Source organism: Symphalangus syndactylus, chromosome 13 (assembly GCF_028878055.3).
Source record: "Symphalangus syndactylus isolate Jambi chromosome 13, NHGRI_mSymSyn1-v2.1_pri, whole genome shotgun sequence".
In the NCBI taxonomy this organism is placed as follows: domain Eukaryota; kingdom Metazoa; phylum Chordata; class Mammalia; order Primates; family Hylobatidae; genus Symphalangus; species Symphalangus syndactylus.
This window is the reverse complement of record NC_072435.2, coordinates 32,725,103-32,745,542: the sequence shown is the minus strand read 5'-3', so window position 1 is coordinate 32,745,542 and position 20,440 is coordinate 32,725,103. Positions and strand designations below refer to the sequence as shown.

Genomic DNA, 20,440 nt, shown 5'->3' with positions numbered 1-20,440 from the left:
CTTCATTCATTCATGCATTCAGTTTTTGAATAAGATGAGACTTCAGATCTCGTATCAAATAAGTCTTAAGGGAAGCAAAGAGAAATTTATCTTATAATAAGAGCAAATTGGCTGGGCATGGTGGCTCACACCAGCAATCCCAGCACTTTGGGAGGCCGAGGTGGGTGGATCACTTGAGGTCAGGAGTTCAAGACCAGTGTGGCCAACATGGTGAAACCCCATCTCTACTAAAAATGCAAAAATTAGCCTGGCGAGGTGGCGGGCGCCTGTAATCCCAGCTAATCAGGAGGCTGAGGTGGGAGAATCGCTTTAACCTGGTAGGTTTAGGTTGCAGTGAGCTGAGATTGTGCCACTGCACTCCAGCCTGGGCAACAGAGCAAGACTCCGTCTCAAAAACAAAACAAAACAAAACAAAAAAAGAAAGGAAAAAGAAAATTGGCCAGGCACGGTGGCTCACACCTGTAATGCCTGCACTTTGGGAGGCCGAGATGGATGGATTGCTTGAGTCCAGGAATTTGAGACCAGCCTGGGCAACACGGCAGAACCCCATGTCTACAAAAATAAAATAAAATAATTAGCCAGGTGTGGTGGTGCACACCTGTAGTCCCAGCTACTCAGGAGGCTGAGGTGGGAGGATCGTTTGAACCCAGAAGATGGAGGCTTCAGTGAGCCAAAATCACACCACTGCACTCCAGCCTGGGCGACAGGGCAAGACCCTGTCTCAAAAAAAAAGAAAAGAAAATGAAAATGAAAAGAAAAAAAGTCAAGCAAATTTAGAATGATCTCCTTCACAAAGAGGCGATAGTGTGAGGGCCACTGGGAAAATTAGACAAAAAGTCTGGTCTACTGAAATATGGTTTACATCCACATGGATGGTGGGTTCTATTTTTCCCCAGAATTGTGTAACTCCTTTAGCCCATTGGGGGTCAGAAAAAGAATGGCTAAATGTTACTATCCCAAGGCACTCGGATTGATTATTCCAGGGTATGAGTAAATTCAGGTATCTCTTTAGGAATTCCACCGACTTTGGGCTGGGCTTAGTGGCTCACTCCTGTGATCCCAGCACTTTGGGAGGCTGAGGCAGCAGGATCGCTTGAGTTCTGGAGTTCGAGAGCAGTCTGGGCAATATAGTGAGACTTCGTATGGATGAAAAATTTTTTTTTTTTTTTTTGAGATGGAGTCTTGCTCTGTTGCCCAGGCTGAAGTACAGTGGCACAACCTCAGCTCACTGCAACCTCCACCTCTTGGGTTCAAGCGATTCTCCTGCCTCAGCCTCCTGAGTAGCTGAGATTTTTTTTTTTTTTTTGAGACGGAGTCTCACTCTGTCACACAGGCTGCAGTACAGTGGTGCAATCTTGGCTCACTGCAACCTCTGCCTCCTGGGTTCAAGTCATTCTCCTGCCTCAGCCTCCCAAGTAGCTGGGATTACAGGCACCCGCCACCAAACCCAGCTAATTTTTGTATTTTTAGTAGAGAAGAGGTTTCACCGTGTTGGCCAGGCTGGTGTCGAACTCCCGACCTTAGGTGATCCACCCGCCTTAGCCTCCCAAAGTGCTGGGATCACAGGCGTGAGCCACCGTGCCCGGCGGATTTCTGTATTTTTAGTAGAGATGGGGTTTCACCATGTTGGTCAGGCTGGTCTTGAACTCCTGACCTCAGGTGATCCGCCCACCTCAGCCTCCTAGAGTGCTGAGATTACAAGTGTGAGCCACTGTGCCTGGCTGAAAAATATTAAAATATATGTATGTATTTTAAGGGATTCCAGCTACTTTGTTGTTATGGAGAACCAGAACCCAATTAAAGCCCATCTATCATGTTTGAGGAAAGTGCAATTTGAATCAAAGCCTAGTCCAGTACAATTTCATTTACTTGCTGGTAGTGTCAAGCTGTTTTTGTTTATTTATATATTTATTTCGAGGCAGGGTCTCGCTCTTTCGCCCAGGCTGGAGTGCAGTGGTGCGATCACAGCTCACTGCAGCGTCAACCTCTTGGGCTCAAGGGGTCCTTCTGTCTCATCCTCGGCCTTCTGAGTAGCTAGGACTACAGGTGCATGCCAGCATGCCAGCTAATTTTTAAATTATTATTTGTAGAGAGAGGGTCTCAATGTGTTGCCCAGGCTGGTCTCCCAACTCCTGGGCTCAAGCCATCCTCCCACCTTGGCCTGTCAGAATGCTGGGATGATAGCACCACAACCAGCCTACCAAGATGTTTTTGTGTGTGTGTGTGTGTTTTTTTTTTTTTTTTTTTTTTTTTTTTTTTTTTTTAGTTTGAGAGGGAGTCTCACTCCATCGCCAGGCTGGAATGCAGTTGCACAGTCTCGGCTCACTGTAACCTCCACCTCCTGGGTTCAAGCTATTCTCATCCCTCAGCCTCCCGAGTAGCTGGGATTACAGGTGCATGCCATCACACCTGGTTAATTTTTGTATTAGATGGTTTTTAAAGGCCACTGCTTCTTCAGTGTTCTGCACCAGGTCTGGGAATGTTCTCAGCTCACCTTGTCATGTTCAGAATGGACAAATCCCTCAGAGGAAGCAGACACAGTTTCTCAGGACCGTGATCCTTTAGAGGCACATATGTACGTGCTTGCTTTCTTTTATTATTATCTTTTTTTGAGATGGAGTCTCACTCCATCACCGAGGCTGGAGTGCAGTGACACAATCTTGGCTCACTACAACCTCTGCCTCCCAGGTTCAAGCCATTCTCCTGCCTCAGCCTCCCGAGTATCTGGGACTACAGGTGCCTGCTGCCACGCCTAGCTAATTTTCGTATTTTTAGTAGAGGCGCGGTTTTGCCATGTTGGCCAGGCTGGTCTCCAACTCCTGACCTCAAGTGATCCACCCGCCTCGGCCTCCCAAAGTGCTGGGATTACAGATGTGAGCCACTGTGCCTGGCCAAATGCTTTCATTTCTTTAAAAATCAAAGGGAAAGGAATGACTATAATCCAGTCTGCATTGTATATGTCCTTATATCAGTACATTTGTGGGATGTAATTTTTAGGTTTTTTTTATGGAGAAGAAGTTCCCAAGGCAGATGTGTCCGGGGCTCGTGAGAATTCATCCTGCAGTCCTCCATGTCCGGGATGTATTTCACTGCTAGGAATCCCTCCTGGGCAGAGGTAGGATCTAAAGGTGTGACCGCTGAGGAAGTAGGTCGGCTCTTTTTTTGTTTGTTTTTTGTTTTTTTTGTTTGTTCGTTTCTTGTTTTTGTTTTCAGATGGAGTCTGTCTCTGTCGCCCGGGTTGGAGTGCAGTTGTGCGATCTCGGCTCACTGCAACCTCCACCTCCTGGGTTCAAGTGATTCTGTTGTCTCAGCCTCCAAAGTAGCTGGGATCACAGGCATGCGCCACCACGCCCAGCTAATTTTTGTATTTCTAGTAGAGATGGGGTTTCACCATGTTGTCCAGGCTGGTCTCAAAAGTCCTGACCTCAAGTGATCCACCCACCTCAGCTTCCCAAAGTGCTGGGATTACAGGGGTGAGCCACCGTGCCCAGCCTTAATTTTTGTATTTTTAGTAGAGATGGGTTTCACCATGTTAGCTAGGCTGGTCTCCAGCTCCTGGCCTCAAGTGATCCACCTGCCTTGGCCTCCCTAAGTGCTGGGATTTCAGGCATGAGCCATGGTGCCTGGCCTGCTCTGTTCTAAATGCAGATCTAAACCCCCTGCAGGTAACCTGGATGAGGACATCATTGCAGAAGAGAACATCGTTTCCCGAAGCCAGTTCCCAGAGAGCTGGCTGTGGAAGATTGACGAGTTGAAAGAGCCACCGAAAAATGGGTAAGGCCGGAGTACCCCCCATGCAACCCACCCCAGAGCCAGACCATTTAATTTGCCTGCACCTGCTACCTTTCGTCTTCTCTGGAATCACAGTGCAACCCCACAGCCCAGCCTAGAAACATCAGGAATTGGGTGACCTACATGGAGGCACCCCCAGACCCTTCCAGCCTGTCCCTCGGGGTCCCTCTGCACCAGCTCTCCCCCTCTACCCCCCTGCTAGATGACATCTCCTAATGCCCCAACCTCTTCTCCATCCAGAATCTCCACGAAGCTCATGAATATATTTTTGAAAGACTCCATCACCACGTGGGAGATTCTGGCTGTGAGCTTGTCGGACAAGAAAGGTGAGAGAGGATGCTGGCTGGTCCCCGGAAGGCAGGGACCCCAGGGTGCCTGAGTGTCATCTCATTTTATCCAAACTCAATCAACCCTATGTTTCTTGGCACTTTATTCTCTGCCCTGGTTACCACAGAGGTGGTGTTACCAGGAACTGCGGGAATCCTTAGTTCTTGTCTGACTTGGAAGAAAGAATTCAGCCAAGAAACACATAGCAAGGGTTAAGTAGCAGAGTTTATTGAAGGAAGAAACAGCTCTGGGCTGGTGCCCCTGGAAAAATAGTAGTAGCAATGCTTATTTAAAGAGACAGGGCCAGCCTCGGTGGCTCACACCTGTAATCCCAGCACTTTGGGAGGCCGAGGCAGGGGAATCACTTCAGGTCAGGAATTCAAGACCAGCCTGGTCAACATGGTGAAACCCCATCTCTACTAAAAGTACAAAACAATTAGCCAGGCAGGGGGTGGCGGGCACTTGTAATCCCAGCTACTCGGGAGGCTGAGGCAGGAGATTCGGTTGAACCTGGGAGGTGGAGGTTGCGGTGAGCTGGGATTGTGCCACTGCACTCCAGCCTGGGCAACAAGAGCAAAACTCCTTCTCTAAATAAATAAAAAGTGACAGTATACTCTGAAAGATGACACAGACATGGCTGCTGAAGAGAATGAGCCAGCAGCAGATAGTGCTGGTGGACTCTTTTTATGAGACTCTTACATGATTTTTCGTGAAGGGGCGTGAGCGGGTGTCACTTGTAAGCATGTTTTGGGAGGTCTCTTTGGGCGAGCAGGCTCTGTGGCTGTATGTACTAGCATGCACGTGGCATGTCTCATTAGCATCTAAAATCTCCACCCACGGGTGTGTTTTTTACTATGATAATGAGCAAAAGACAACTCTAGGGTGTTTTCGGAGCAGTGCACATGCTCATCATCGGGGAAATTCCCTAGCAAAGTTACTTCCAGCTAGGACCTGATAAGTCCACTTCTGGGCCAGAGGACCCCAACCACAAGGCCACGTGTAGCTAACATAGCCGTCATCCTTTTCGCTGACTGCCAGTGAGCAGCGCTATCAGTAGGCAGCCTGTCTGGGACTTCTTTTCCCAGAAAGCTCCCCTGCCTGCTCATTTCCGCCTATCTGCCTACTCTAACAGTGTCAAAAGCTAGATGGGGTGGGGGTACAGTCTCTAAAATTGATGCTTTTCTTTCTTTCTTTTTTTTTTTGAGAAGGAGTCTCGCTCTGTCATCCAGCCATAATTTATATGGTTTATTATAATTTATAATAAATTTAATTATAATATTTATTTATATATTTATTAATTATAATATATGTTTATAATAGTTAATTATAATATAATATATAATTATATATTGCATAATATATTTCATATCTACATATTACATATATATTACATATATACATATTACATATGTAATATATAAACATATGTATTATAATTTATAATAAATTTAATTATAATATAATTTAATGAATTATAATAAACCATAATTCATTATAATTTAATACATTATAATAAACCATAATTTATTATAATTTAATTTAGTTATAATACATAATTATAATTTACTATTAATATGTCATTTGTTATTGTTGACATATTAACATATATAACGTATATTTTATTAGATATATAATATAAATGATGTATCATTTATTATTGATTACATATCTATAACTATACCATATCATAACTTATTACAAAACATTCCATTTAACTTAAATATACTCAAAATAATATCATTTCAACATTTTGTAAAAAGTTGCAAAACCACAACCCACTAATAATGTGACTATAACCTTTTAATATTTGATAATAATCTACTAGTATATCAAAATTACTGATGATATATTTTACTTCTGTTTGCACTAAGTCTTCAAAATCCAGCATATATTTTACAATTCAGTGCATCTCATTTAGGATACTAGATTTTCTTTCTTTTTTTTTTTTTGAGACAGGATCTTGCTCTGTCACCTAGGCTGGAGTGCAGTGGCATAAACAGGATGCTAAGTTTTCTTTTTTTAGTAGAGACAGGGTGTCGCCATGTTGGCCAGGCTGGTCTCAAACTCCTGGCCTCAAGCGATCTGCCTTCCTCAGCCTCCCAAAGTGCTGGGATTACAGGCGTGAGCCACCGTGCCTGGCCCAGGATGCTAGGTTTTCATTGGAAATACTTTGATCTGTATTTTAGGTTTCATAAATTTTACAGTTGAAAAGGTAGATTCTCAGGCCGGGTGCAATGGCTCACGCCTATAATCCCATTACTTTGAGAGGCTGAGGCGGGCAAATCATTTGAGGTCAGGAGTTGGAGACCAGCCTGGGCAACATGGCAAAGCCCCGTCTCTACAAAAAAAAAAAAAAAAAAGAAAAGAAAAGAGAAAGTAAAGGTAGATCCTCATACTCAAATTGTTGCAAAAATACTTAAACGTTTTCCACTCATCATTTTTAAAAAATTAAGATTTAATTCACGTACTATATGTCACCCTTTTAAAATGTACAATTCAGGTCGGGCACAGTGGCTCACACCTGTAATCCCAGCACTTTGGGAGGCCGAGGCAGGAGAATTGCTTGAACCCAGGATATGGAGGTTGTAGTGAGCCAAGATCGTGCCACTGCACTCCAGCCTAGGTGACAGAGTGAGACCCCATCTCAAAAAATAAATAAATAAAAAATAATAAAATATATAATTCAGTGGTGTTTCATATATTTACAGTGAGCATCAGTTGTTTGTTTTGTTTCGTAGGGTTTGGTTTTAGAGACAGGATCTCACTGTGTTGCCCAGGCTGGAGCACAGTGGTGTGATCATAGCTCACTGCAGCCTTGAACTCTTGGGCTCAAGCAATCCTCCCTCCTCAGCTTCCCAAAGTGCTGTGATTACAGCCATGGCCACCGCACCTGGCTAGATCATCAGGTTTAAAGTTTAAGTCTGAATTAAATTAAATACATTTAAATACATCAAATAAAAGTACAAATCCAGTTTCTCACTCAGGCAAACCCCATTTCAAGTGCTCAGCGCTCCCCCACGGCTTGGGGCTACCATTTCAGACATGCAGATATATTTTGGAGATTTCTCTTCCTCCCTACACGTAGATCTCTGAGTCAAACTACAAACAGAATGTAAATCATTAAATAATGGTAACTCCGGCCAGGCGCAGTGGCTCAAGCCTGTAATCTCAGCACTTGGGAGGCTGAGGCGGGTGGATCATGAGGTCAAGAGATCAAGACCATCCTGGCCAACATGGTGAAACCCCATCTCTACTAAATACACAAAAATTAGCTGGGCATGGTAGTGCGTGCCTGCAGTCCCAGCTACTGGAGAGGCTGAGGCAGAAGAATCTCTTGAACCCAGGAGGCGGAGGTTGCATTCAGCCGAGATGGCACCACTGCACTCCAGCCTGGTGACAGAGTCTTGCTCTGTCTCAAATAATAATAATAATAATAATAATAATAATAATAATAATAAGAAGAAGAAGAAGAAGAAGAAGAAGAAGAAGAAAGAAGAAGAGGAAGAGGAAGAAGAAGAAGAGGAAGAAGAAGAGGAAGAAGAGGAAGAAGAAGAGGAAGAAGAAGAGGAAGAAGAAGAAGAAGAAGAAGAAGAAGAAAAGAAGAGGAAGAAGAAGAAGAAGAAGAAGAAGAAGAAGAAGAAGAAGAAGAAGAAGAAGAAGAAGAAGAAGAAGAAGAAAGAAGAGAAGAAGAGGAAGAAGAGGAAGAAGAAGAAGAAGAAGAAGAAGAAGAAGAAGAAGAAGAAGAAGAAGAAGAAGAAGAAGAAGAAGAAGAAGAAGAAGAAGAAAACAAATAATATTGGTAACTCCCAGCCACCACCTTCATCATCTGTCATTTGTTACTATTGACAGCATTTAGTTCACGGGCTTCAGCAAAGACAGGCTGAGTTAGGGAGAGCTCCTGCGGTGCGGACTAAGAACTGAGACCCAGGAGCCTGGCCTTGTCCACTCCCCGACCTTGACACTCCGTGTTCTGTCTCTGCCCGGGCAGGGATCTGTGTGGCAGACCCCTTCGAGGTCACAGTAATGCAAGACTTCTTCATTGACCTGCGGCTACCCTACTCTGTTGTTCGAAACGAGCAGGTGGAAATCCGAGCCGTTCTCTACAATTACCGGCAGAACGAAGAGCTCAAGGTGGGTCCCGGGGTGGCAGAGGCTTCTTGGAGGCTGCAAGGGGGTACGTAGCCTGTTGCACACACACTTGCCCTGATACTTTCTCTCCCTGGCAGGTGAGGGTGGAACTACTCCACAATCCAGCCTTCTGCAGCCTGGCCACCGCCAAGAGGCGTCACCAGCAGACCGTAACCATCCCCCCCAAGTCTTCGCTGTCCATTCCTTATGTCATCGTGCCCCTAAAGACCGGCCTTCAGGAAGTGGAAGTCAAGGCTGCCGTCTACCACTATTTCATCAGTGACGGTGTCAGGAAGTCCCTGAAGGTCGTGGTGAGTGCTTGGGGCACCCACAAACCCTTGTCCTTCAGAGAGGGCTCCTGGTCTTCATACTATTGACTCAGGTTGGAGATCCAGGCTCTGAGACACTAAGAATCATAGTGTCCAGCTTAGGGAATTTGGAAGTCCCAGAATTTCAGAAGCAGAGCCAGGATTGGGGTAAAGTGAGTGAGATGACCCCAGGCATAGAATTTTAGGGGGTGCCAAAAAGCTCATCAACCATCACCAATCAATAATTTTTTTATACTCAATTTAAAAATATTTATTTATTCATTTATTTATTTTTTGAGACAGAGTCTCACTCTGTTGCCCAGGCTGGAGTGCAGTGGCGCGATCTCAGCTCACTGCAATCTCTGCCTCCCGGGTTCACACCATTCTCCTGCCTCAGCCTCCCAAGTAGCTGGGACTACAGGCGCCCACGACCACGCCTGGCTAATTTTTTTGTATTTTTAGTAGAGACAGGGTTTCACTGTGTTAGGCAGGATGGTCTCGATCTCCTGATCTCGTGATCCACCCGCCTTGGCCTCCCAAAGTGGTGGGATTACAGGCGTGAGCCACCGCGCCTGGCAATGCTAGGGTAATTCTAAGGACAGTGCCCTGCTGACCATCTGTGTGTCGGTCTGTTCTTTTATTCATCCAACGACTCCCCCCACCTCCAACACTGCGTAGCCGGAAGGAATCAGAATGAACAAAACCGTGGCTGTTCGCACCCTGGATCCAGAACGCCTGGGCCATAGTGAGTCAGCTGCAGGGGGAGGGGCTGAGGGGCTGGTGGGGTGAGGGGGGGAAATGACCTGGGCTTAGTGAGGTAGGATAGGGCGGGAGGGAGCTAGAGCCATCGGTGCCTCTCACTCACCCTGCAGAAGGAGTGCAGAAAGAGGATGTCCCACCTGCAGACCTCAGTGACCAAGTCCCGGACACCGAGTCTGAGACCAGAATTCTCCTGCAAGGTGAGATACCCTTGACCCCGACCCCATGGGTCCCAGGAAGGCATGGAGGGAGCCAAATTCCATCTCATTCTGGAGGTGTTTATCCCGCACCTTTCTATTCCCCTTCAGCTAGAACAGCCCATCTGTGATCCGTTTTCCCTCTTTTAAATTTTTTTTTTTTTTTTTTTTTTTTTTGAGACAGAGTCTGACTCTGTCGCCCAGGCTGGAGTGCAGTGGTGCGATCTCAGCTCAATGCAAGCTCCGCCTCCTGGGATCACGCCATTCTCCTGCGTCAGCCTCCCGAGTAGCTGGGACTACAGGCGCCCGCCACCACGCCTGGCTAATTTTTTTTGTATTTTTAGTAGAGACAGGGTTTCACGATGTTGTCCAGCATGATTTCGATCTCCTGACCTCGTGATCCACCCGCCTCAGCCTCCCAAAGTGCTGGGATTACAGGCGTGAGCCATCGTGCCCGGCCTAAAAATTTTTTTAGCCATACAGATATTATTTGCTATGATTGGTTTTATAGAAGCCTCCAGATAGCATTTAGTTCAGCAAAGAGCTTTCGCTGATACATCAGTTTATTTATTTTAATTTTTTCTAGAACTTCTGTGCTTCTTAGATGGGAATTCAGCTTAAATGAGAAGCAATAGCCTGTAATCCCAGCACTTTGGGAGGCCAAGGCAGGCAGACCACCTGAGGTAGGAGTTTGAGACCAGCCTGGCCAACATGGTGAAACCCTGTCTCTACTAAAAGTACAAAAATTAGCCGGGCATGGTGGCACATGCCTGTAATCCCAGCTACTCGGGAGGCTGAAGCAGGAGAATCGATTGAACGTAGGAGGCGTAGGTTGCAGTGAGCCGAGATCACCGCCACTGCACTCCAGCCTGGGCGGCAGAGCAAGACTCCGTCTCAAACAAAAACAAACAAACAAACAAACAAACAAAAAGACAAGCAACATAGTACAAGAGCAGAAATTCTGGAGCTCATTTCTTGCCCCAGGAGGGAAGACTGGAGAAAGAAAGGGCCTTGCAACCTGTAAGCTATAAGGCTTTGGGGCAAGAGCCTTGGTATTTTCACCTTTGGTAGGGGAAGAATAATAGTATCTACCTCCAAGGGTTGGTGTGACGATTTTTTTTTTTTTTTTTTTGAGGTGGAGTCTCACTCTGTCGCCAGGCTAGAGTGCAGTGGCGCGATCTCGGCTCACTGCAACCCCTGCCTCTCGGGTTCAAGTGATTCTCGTGCCTCAGCCTCCCGAGTAGCTGGGACTACAGGCACCTGCCACCATGCCCAGCTAATTTTTGTGTTTTTAGTAGAGACGGTGTTTCACCATATTGGTCAGGCTGGTCTCGACCTCCTGAGCTCAGGTGATCCACCTACCCCGGCCTCCCAAGGTGCTGAGATTACAGGCTTCAGCCACCTCGCCCAGCCTGGTGTGACGATTAAATGAGATACTCCATGGTGTTCTCTTAGAACAGTCTGGGAAGTAACATTAAGTGCGATATAAGTATTCCTGAATATTGTTACTGGAATTATTTTACTACTGGTGAAACGAGACCCAAGGACCAGGGTGCCCCTGTGAAGCACGTCCCATTCCTAACAGTGCAGACCCCCGAACAGCCACTCAGCCACGCAGCCTCCCCTCCCCGCAGTCACATCCTCCCAGCCCTCGCCTGGCCCTAACCCCTTGGCCCTGGCTGGTTGGGAGGCTGAAACCCTTTTCACCCCACCCCAAGGTGGGTCACCCACCCGGCTTGAGCAACGTTCTCTTCCCACCTGCTGCAGGGACCCCAGTGGCCCAGATGACAGAGGATGCCATCGACGCGGAACGGCTGAAGCACCTCATTGTGACCCCCTCGGGCTGCGGGGAACAGAACATGATCGGCATGACGCCCACGGTCATCGCTGTGCATTACCTGGATGAAACGGAACAGTGGGAGAAGTTCGGCCTAGAGAAGCGGCAGGGGGCCTTGGAGCTCATCAAGAAGGGTGGGCTCCGTGCCCCTCTTGGAGACCCCAGGGACCCCTTTCCGAGCGCCCCCCTCCCCTAAGACCCCACCTCATCGCAAGACCACGCCCTCCCCTGAGGCTCCACCTCCTCTCCTAGCCACTCCCCTCATTTGAGGCTCCACCTCTTCTCAAGGCTACGCCCTCTGAGGCCCTGACTACTCCCAGGCCAGGCTCTTCATGAGACCCCGCCTCTTCTCAAGGCCACGCCTATCCCCTGAGGGCCCCCACCTCTTTTCAAGGCCACGCCCTCTGAGGCCCTGCCTCCTCCCAGGCCAGAATCATGAGACCCTGCCTCTTTTCAAGGCCACGCTCATCCCCTGAGTCCCCACATCTTCTCAAGGCCACACCCTCCTGTGAGGCCCCACCTCCTCTCCCAGCCACTCTCATCTGAGGCCCCACGTCCTCCCCAGGCCATGCCTCTTCCCTGAGACTCCACCCCCTCTCTGAGAGCCCTCCCCTCCCTGAAAGCTCCCCACCCTCAAGATCCTTCCCCTGTCTGAATCCCTTGTCCTCTGAGAACTCTTCCACCTCCTCGTTCTGATCCCCCACCCTCTTTGAGTCCTTCCCTCTTTAAGGTCCCCTCCTCCCAGAACCCCTCCGCCACTCTGAGGCCCTGTCCCCTCTCTGCACCCCGCCTCTGCCCTTTCTGGCCTGCCCCCTCTGCTCAGCCTGGGCTCTTTTGGGGGTTCCTCTCTCTTCCCTGCAGGGTACACCCAGCAGCTGGCCTTCAGACAACCCAGCTCTGCCTATGCGGCCTTCCTGAATCGGGCACCCAGCACCTGGTGAGTCCCAATAGCCAGCTCAGGCCATGCATACTCCCCACCCTCAACCCCCAGCAGGGCCCGGACCCTGGCCAAGGGTGGTCCCCTAGGCCAGCCTTGCCCAAACAGCCCTGGACTTGCAGGGTCCAGGCAAGCACTGGCTGGGTGGCCAGCGGTCATTAAGCATCCTTAAGCACGGACCGCGTGCAACAGCTGGGTCCTGGGGTCCTGGGAAGGCAAACCAGGCAAACTGGGCCAGGCCCTGGTCCCTCCCCCCCCGCTCATTGGCTGGTTGACATGGCAGTCTCTGGATCTCAGAGCCGACTGGCTCATGCTCTGTGCCCACTCCAGGCTGACCGCCTACGTGGTCAAGGTCTTCTCTCTGGCTGTCAACCTCATTGCCATCGACTCCCAAGTCCTCTGCGGGGCTGTTAAATGGCTGATCCTGGAGAAGCAGAAGCCTGACGGGGTCTTCCAGGAGGATGCGCCCGTGATACACCAAGAAATGATTGTAAGAGGCTGGGATTTAGGGCAAAATGGAAGAGAAGGGCTCCTGAGTCTCACAGGATGAACATGAGAGAGAGGCCCACCTCCCTGTGCCGACTGCCCAATTCCCTTTACAAAGATCGGGCTGGGGGATGGGGGCAGGGAGACAAATGAGCCAGAGGCATCACTCCAGCATTGCAAAACCAGAGACCTGCGAAGCCCAGTGCAAAATGAAGATGCACGGCCCCTCGCTCAGAAATTATTAAGAATTTCATTAAACCAAGTGCAGGGATCCTGCCTGGGAATCCCTTTCTCACAGTCAATCCATCAACACCTGCATTCTCCCATGATGTTACAGGAATCACCCCCTTCTCTCCATCCTCATGGCCAGCCCCTGGTCCAAGCAACACTCTCCCTGCCCCTCCTTATTTGGAGACCTTGTAGAAGCCACCTCCTGGTCATCATCCTGGTGGCCTCCCACTTTTGTTGGCTCTCAGACACTCACCACATAGCAGCTGGGGTGATTTTTTCAAATCCAGCTGGATCAGTTCTTAGAAAGTCCCGTGGCTCCCCCTATGGCTCTTCGAGCACTGGTTCTCGAAGTGTAATCCTCAGACCAGCAGCAGCAGCAGCACCCATGACTTACTAAAACTGTGCATTCTGTGGCTGGGCTCGACGGCCCATGCCTGTAATCCCAGCGCTTTGGGAGGCCGAGGCAGATGGATGGCTTGAGCCCAGGAGGTCGAGGCTGCAGTGAGCCACGATCGTGCCACTGCACTCTAGGCTGGTAACAGAGCGAGACCCTGTCTCAAAAACAAGACATATTCTGAGACCGGACCCCAGACTCACTGAATCAGAATTCTAGGGGCAAGATCCAGGAATCTGAGGGGTGTGTGTGTGTGTTTGAGATGGAGTTTTGCTCTTGTCACCCAGGCTGGAGTGCAATGGCCCGATCTTGGCTCACTGCAAACTCCACCTCCCAGGTTCAAGCAATTCTCCTGCCTCAGCCTCCTGAGTAGCTGGGATTACAGGCGCCCGCTCCACCGTGCCCGGCTAATTTTTGTATTTTTAGTAGAGACAGGGGTTCACCATGTTGGCCAGGCTGGTCTTGAACTCCTGACCTCAGGTGATCCGCCCACCTTGGCCTCCCAAAGTGCTGGGATAACAGGCATGAGCCACCGCACCTGGCCTAGGAATCTGAGTTTTTAAAAGTGCCCCCATTCCTCCAGGTGATGCTAATGTGTGCTGGAGATGGAGAATCACTGCCTCAGTCTCACCTTTCAGGCTTCCAGACTTCCAGCCTTTCTTTTCTTTCCAGGCTCCATCCATTGATAGCAGCCTTGCTCTATTGTTCTACAGGGCCTTTGCACATGCTGTTTCTGCCACCTAGTATGCTAATCCCTGCCCTCTGTGAGAGTTGACTCCCTCAGGTACACTTTTTTCGACCTCCCCAACTGGGTCACACTCCCACAGTTCATTCTCGCTGCTATGTCCTCTTCCCTTGCACAGAACTCATCCACTTATAAGTATATATCTCTCTTGGCTGGGTGCAGTGGCTCATGCCTGAAATCCCAGCACTGTGGGAGGCAGAGGCAGGTGGATCACCTGAGGTCAGGAGTTCAAGACCAGCCTGACCAACATGGGAAACCCCATCTCTACTAAATACAAAAAAAATAGCTGGGTGTGGTGATACATGCCTGTAATCCCAGCTACTTCGGAGGCTGAGGCAGGAGAATTGCTTGAACCGAGGAGGCAGAGGTTGCAGGGAGCCGAGATCACGCCATTGCACTCCAGCCTGGGCAACAAGAGCAAAACTGTCTCAAAAAAAAGTATATATCTCTTGAGGAGCTGGGTGGACCATATCCATCTTCCCTACTAGACAAAAGCTCTATGAGGGCTAGAGCCTGTGTCTGGTTTTACAATGGATCAAACCATTGTACCCATTGTACCAGCACAGAGGCCCTTCATTGACATTTGCAGAAGGAATAAATTATTGCATGAATTAATACTAAGAAGTTTGACCTTCCTGGGGCAGCAGGGTGACACCTAGAAGAGACTCAGCCCTGCCCAGACCCCCTGATTCTGAATCTGCAGGGGGGATGACTGGCATGTGTGGACACACCGGTGACCCCATCCTTGCTTTCTGCTCTCCATCCCAGGGTGGCTTCCGGAACACCAATGAGAAAGACATGGCCCTCACGGCCTTTGTTCTCATCTCGCTGCAAGAGGCTAAAGATATTTGCGAGGAGCAGGTCAACGTAAGTGCCCTCCATCTTCCCACCCTACCCTACCTTACCCGATGCAGAGCACAGCCACCTTGGAGAGTGAGAGGTTGCCTTCGGGGAATTTGCAGCTCTCCCAGTGCAATAACAGACATCACTGCAGTCATGATAATACCTAACATGTATTGAGCACTTCACTCATCTAATACAGACCCCCCCTCTAATAGATTCACATGTTAAGTCTCATAATCCTTTTAGCAGCCTGAAAGGTAAGTTACTCTTATTATCCCCAGTTTGCAGATGAGAAAACCGAGACACAAAGAGATCAAAGGTGGGGATTCTTTCTGCCTGCCTTACAATTTTCAGAGGGTTTTCAGCCCATTTCCAAAAGTGCTTTCTACATCATTGCCACATGATCAGTACAGTTGCGTCCCTGCTGCTTCCTTAAAGAAAACTTGGGATACAGAGCTACGACTATTTCCTTAGTCCCAAGGATCTTTCAGGTGTTTTTCAAAGGGATCCGTGACTCCAAACAGGAAATGGTGAAAACTGTTGGCTCATCACTGTCTCTTTCCTCTGGTTTTGATTCTGAAGCAGAGAAGTTTGGAAAGATGGGCCGCTGAGAGTCTGGAATGCCTTTGTCTGCTTTATTGTGGTGGTTTGTTTGTTTGTTTTTTGTGATGGAGTCTCACTCTGTCACCCAGGCTGCAGTGCAGTGGCATGATCTCAGCTCACTGCACCCTTCGCCTCCCAGGTTCAAGGGACTCTACTGCTTCAGCCTCCAGAGCAGCTGAGATTACAGGCACCCACCACCACACCCGGCTAATTTTTGTCTTTTTAGTAGACATGAGGTTTCACCATATTGGCCAGGCTGGTCTCCAACTCCTGACCTCAGGTGATCTGCCCGGCGTGGCCTCCCAAAGTGCTGAGATTACAGGCATGAACCACTGCACCCAGCCTAATTTTTGTATTTTTAGTAGAGATGAGGTTTCGCCATGTTGGCCAGGCTGGTCTCGAACTCCTGACCTCAAGTGATCCACCCACCTTAGCCTCCCAAAGTGCTCAGATTACAGGCGTGAGTCACTGCGCCTAGCTGATCGTGGGGTTTTCAGTGGGTTGTTTAAATGTTTAGCCTTCTAAGTGGGAAGCCCAGGATTCCACCCCCAGCTAGTGCCTTCTCCCCCCTTAGGAAAAGAGATGGAGGGGAGGGGCCAGTGAAGAGAAAAACAAACACAGGGCTGTTGCCTCTAACGACCAAGGCCGAGAGAGAGAGAAAGAGAGAGAGAGAGAGAGGAGAGAGAGAGAGAGAAAGAAAGACAGAAAGAAAGAAAGAAAGAAGGGTGGGGGACTGTGGGGTCAGACAAGTCTGACTTCAAATCCTGGCTCACAGGCACTTCCACCCTTGAGCCTCACTCAGGATGTACATCTGTAAACTGGGGATAATAAATAACGATCTCTGTATTTTTAGGCCTCTGAGTTGTCCCAGATAGAACACACACGTGACCCAGATTATACAAAAATTGATGGGAATTTATGTTCAGGCACCAAAGGCATCAAATACAGAGATGAAGGCAGCCTCAGGGACTCTGCCAGGATGATTTGCTCCTCTCTCCTATGATCTTCATTCCGTTCTTGGCCAATAATTCAGTTCAGGCAGAATATGGCTGCCTTCCTTAGAGAAAATATCAGATCAAGGTTAGGGCCCCCATATTCCCAGGGAAAGCCTCCGATTGGCTCAGCCTGGGTCAGATGACTACATCTGGACCAATCAGCTAAGGACAGGAAGTAGTCTCAGTGGGCAGACATGGCTGTTTCCACCGTGGCCACGTGAATGGAAGGGAGAAGAAATTCTTACAAAAGGAGTGGATGTCAGAGAGGCAAGTGGGCGGGAATAAAAGAGATTTTTTTCTGCTACAACATAGCAACATTGTAGCAGAGTATAGCACAGGCTGTGAAACCAGACTCCTGGGGTCAAGAGTATGCTGTAATCCCAACTACTCAAGAGGCTGAGGCAGGAGAATCGCTTGAACCAGGGAGGTGGAGGTTGCAGTGAGCTGAGATTGCACCACTGCACTCCAGCCTGGGCAACACAGCAAGACTCCATCTCAAAAAAAAAAAAAAAGTGTACTATAACCAGCTTGGTAGAGCCCAGTGTTAAATTTCCAGGAATTTTTCAAGCTGGTCATTAAATACAATTATTATTAAAATCTAAGTATTAGGCCAGGCGCAGTGAGCCTGTAATCCCAGCACTTTGGGAGGCCAAGGCCGGCAGATCACCTGAGGTCAGGAGTTCAAAACCAGCCTGGCCAACATGGCAAAACCCCGTCTCTACTAAAAATACAAAAATTAGCTGGGCATGGTGGAGGGGGCGCCTGTAATCCCAGCTATGCAGGAGGCTAAGGCACAAGAATCGCTTGAACCCAGGAGGCAGAGGTTACAGTGAGCCAAGATTGCGCCATGCACTCCAGCCTGGGCCAGAGCGAGACTCCGTCTCAAAAAACAAACCCAACCAACCAACCAAACAAAAAAACTAAGTTATAAAACTTACAGTTAAATAAATTATATTAAACACAAAGGTTAGAAACACTCAAACTCATCACTTCCTAAATGCCTTACTCTCATAATCTATACTCTTAGGGTTACTTATGTCTATTGGATCTGTATAGTGAAAATACTATATGATACTGTGCTACTGCAAAGCTCTTCCCAACTCTACATTCAATGACGCCATATTGGTAGGTTGAAATCAGTGATGGAAGTATTTACATCATGGAAATGAGAAAACAGTACAAATCACGTCTTCCTCCATCCCCAGAAGGCTGTGTTTGGATCCTAACTCTGCCACTTACTTCCTAGGTGGTCTTTGCAAAATTACTGCATCTCTCAGGGCTCAGTATGCTCATCAGGTTTTATGAGATTAAATGTGTGGCTATCTGAATGACACAAAGTAAGTGTGAGCTATGATGATGAAGATAAAGATGATGATGATGATGATGATGATGATGACTGGATGAGGTGTTCACAGTGATGTACTGAATCTGGCCCATACTAGTTTATGAGTAACAATTTGGAGAATGTCTCACCAACACTTTGTTCAGTGATGTCACATTGACACCGTGAAATTGGCCCTGGTGGGTGTATTTATACCACAGAAATTGTAAATCATTATAAACCAAGGATCCCTCAACCCTCCCACTGGAGAGCTGGTTGTTAAACGTTTACCAGCACACCATGGGGTACATGGATTTCTCCAGATACATAATAGATATGCAGCAACAAGGCAGCTCATGGTGGCTAAAATATCTGGGAAATTCTCAAAAATGGACAAATCTAAGACAGACATATCCCAAGGACAGAAATCCCTGATGCTTAGGAAGTGCTGCTCGTATGATCCTTAGTAATGTGACAGCAATGCCCACATGACCAGGGAATCTGATCCTCTTTCTCATAGAGCCTGCCAGGCAGCATCGCTAAAGCAGGAGACTTCCTTGAAGCCAACTACATGAACCTACAGAGATCCTACACTGTGGCCATCGCTGGCTATGCTCTGGCCCAGATGGGCAGGCTGGAGGGGCCTATTCTCAACAAATTTCTGACCACAGCCAAAGGTGAGGGTTGGCCTGGACGGGTGAAGGGAGATGCATGGCTGAAGTTTAGGGCAGGAGATACTGAGCTGGGATGCATGGCCTTTAGCTGAGCTGGGATGGATGACCCTAAGCCAAGCTGGGATGGATAGTCCTAAGGTATCAAGCTGGGATGCATAACCCTGAGCTGAGCTGGGATGCATGGCTGTAAGTTTTAGCAGGTCCTCATTGTAAACCACACAAGAAAGTTTGTTGCGTCATTTATTCAACAAATGCATATTAAGCATTCATTTCAAAGGGAGAAGTGAGAGTTGATGAAACGAGAGGTAAGGTAGGAGCCAAATAATTGAGAGCCTCGAATGTTAGCCAGGACACCCGAACACCAGGAAGTCTAGCACGCATCTCTTTCTGAGCTTTCGCTGAGCCATCCCCAGGCTGGACAGAGCAGTGAGCACTGGGGATGGGGTATCTTCTTTGCAGATAAGAACCGCTGGGAGGACCCTGGTCAGCAGCTGTACAACGTGGAGGCCACCTCCTATGCCCTCTTGGCCCTACTGCAGCTAAAAGACTTTGACTTTGTGCCTCCCGTCGTGCGTTGGCTCAATGAACAGAGATACTACGGTGGTGGCTATGGCTCTACCCAGGCAAGTGGGCCCACAGCCCCTAGGCACGTGCATCCCTGTCTCCTGTGGCTTCCCACTGGCCTCCTAGAGAAGACACTGAGGCCCAGCGAGGCAGTTCTTCTTTCCCACGAGCCAGTGTGATTGGAGTGGAGTTGAAAATCAGTTTTTCTTAGTTGCAAACCCATCTATAGATTCTAGAATACAATCTGGATACTCCAAGCTGTGTGTTGAGCCTTCTTCTTGCCCCAGGTGTCTAGATCATGTTCTCAGGGCCCAGGTTCAGGTCTAAGCCTCTGTCTCCACCTGGTGGGTTCTCGACCAGGTTTCCGGTTCCACTAGGCTCACAGTCTTACTCTGTCTCACTGGTGGGCTCTAGACCAGGTTCCCAGTTCTATCTCACAATCTTACCCTGTCTTGCTGGTGGGTTCTAGACCATGTTCCCAGTTCTGCCAGGCTCCCAATGTCACATTGCCCCACTGGCGGGCTCTATACTATGTTCCCAGTTACCCTGGGGCATTATGCAAACCCTCTTCTAGGCCATGGTTTCAGTAACTTCAGGCTTCGGCAACTTCAGGCTCCAGTTGACCTCCTTTCTTTCTGGTGGTCTGTCAATCATGTTCTCAGTGTTGCAGTGTCACTCTTGGGTTGTGGATTATATGCTCAGTATCCTCTGGCTACAGTTTTATTCTGTTTTTCATGAGTGGGTTCTAGACATATTCCCAGTGTCTCCAAGCTCTGGTCTGAGACTCTATCCTCTTGATGGGTCTAGACCACATCCTCAGGGTCGCTAGACCTTCAGTCTTATGTTTGGACTTTCTGATGGATTCTAGACATGTTCTCAGCATCTCCAAGTCCTGGTGTAAGTTTCTGTCCCTTGGAGAGTTCTGAACATGTCCTCAGAGTCCAGTGTCCTCCAGTTATTACCCCTGCACTCTCTAGTAGGTTCTAGGCCACACTTTGATGTCCCAGCTCTGATTTGAACCTCTTTATCCCCCATTGGATTCTAGCCACTTTCCCAGGCTCCCAGATCACCATCTTTCTCTCTTGTGGGTTCTAGGCCACCTTCATGGTGTTCCAAGCCTTGGCTCAATACCAAAAGGACGTCCCTGACCACAAGGAACTGAACCTGGATGTGTCCCTCCAACTGCCCAGCCGCAGCTCCAAGATCACCCACCGTATCTACTGGGAATCTGCCAGCCTCCTGCGATCAGAAGAGGTACAGTCACCCAGGAAAGCCCTCCTCGCTGTCCCTGTCTCCCCC

The 20,440-nt window shown here is 48.5% G+C and overlaps 1 protein-coding gene across 1 annotated transcript in view; it reads left to right on the top strand.

Moving 5' to 3' along the window:
* C3 (complement C3) overlaps positions 1 to 20,440 on the top strand; it is a 42,619-nt gene that overhangs the window by 15,057 nt on the left and 7,122 nt on the right. Inside the window, exons 18-30 of the mRNA XM_055240183.2 lie at positions 3,666 to 3,774; positions 4,033 to 4,118; positions 8,108 to 8,250; positions 8,346 to 8,558; positions 9,234 to 9,300; positions 9,428 to 9,514; positions 11,279 to 11,482; positions 12,210 to 12,285; positions 12,616 to 12,775; positions 14,910 to 15,008; positions 18,424 to 18,580; positions 19,037 to 19,200; positions 20,237 to 20,395. Coding sequence (XP_055096158.1) covers positions 3,666 to 3,774; positions 4,033 to 4,118; positions 8,108 to 8,250; positions 8,346 to 8,558; positions 9,234 to 9,300; positions 9,428 to 9,514; positions 11,279 to 11,482; positions 12,210 to 12,285; positions 12,616 to 12,775; positions 14,910 to 15,008; positions 18,424 to 18,580; positions 19,037 to 19,200; positions 20,237 to 20,395 — 1,724 coding nt within the window. The remainder of the gene's footprint in view (positions 1 to 3,665; positions 3,775 to 4,032; positions 4,119 to 8,107; positions 8,251 to 8,345; positions 8,559 to 9,233; positions 9,301 to 9,427; positions 9,515 to 11,278; positions 11,483 to 12,209; positions 12,286 to 12,615; positions 12,776 to 14,909; positions 15,009 to 18,423; positions 18,581 to 19,036; positions 19,201 to 20,236; positions 20,396 to 20,440) is intronic.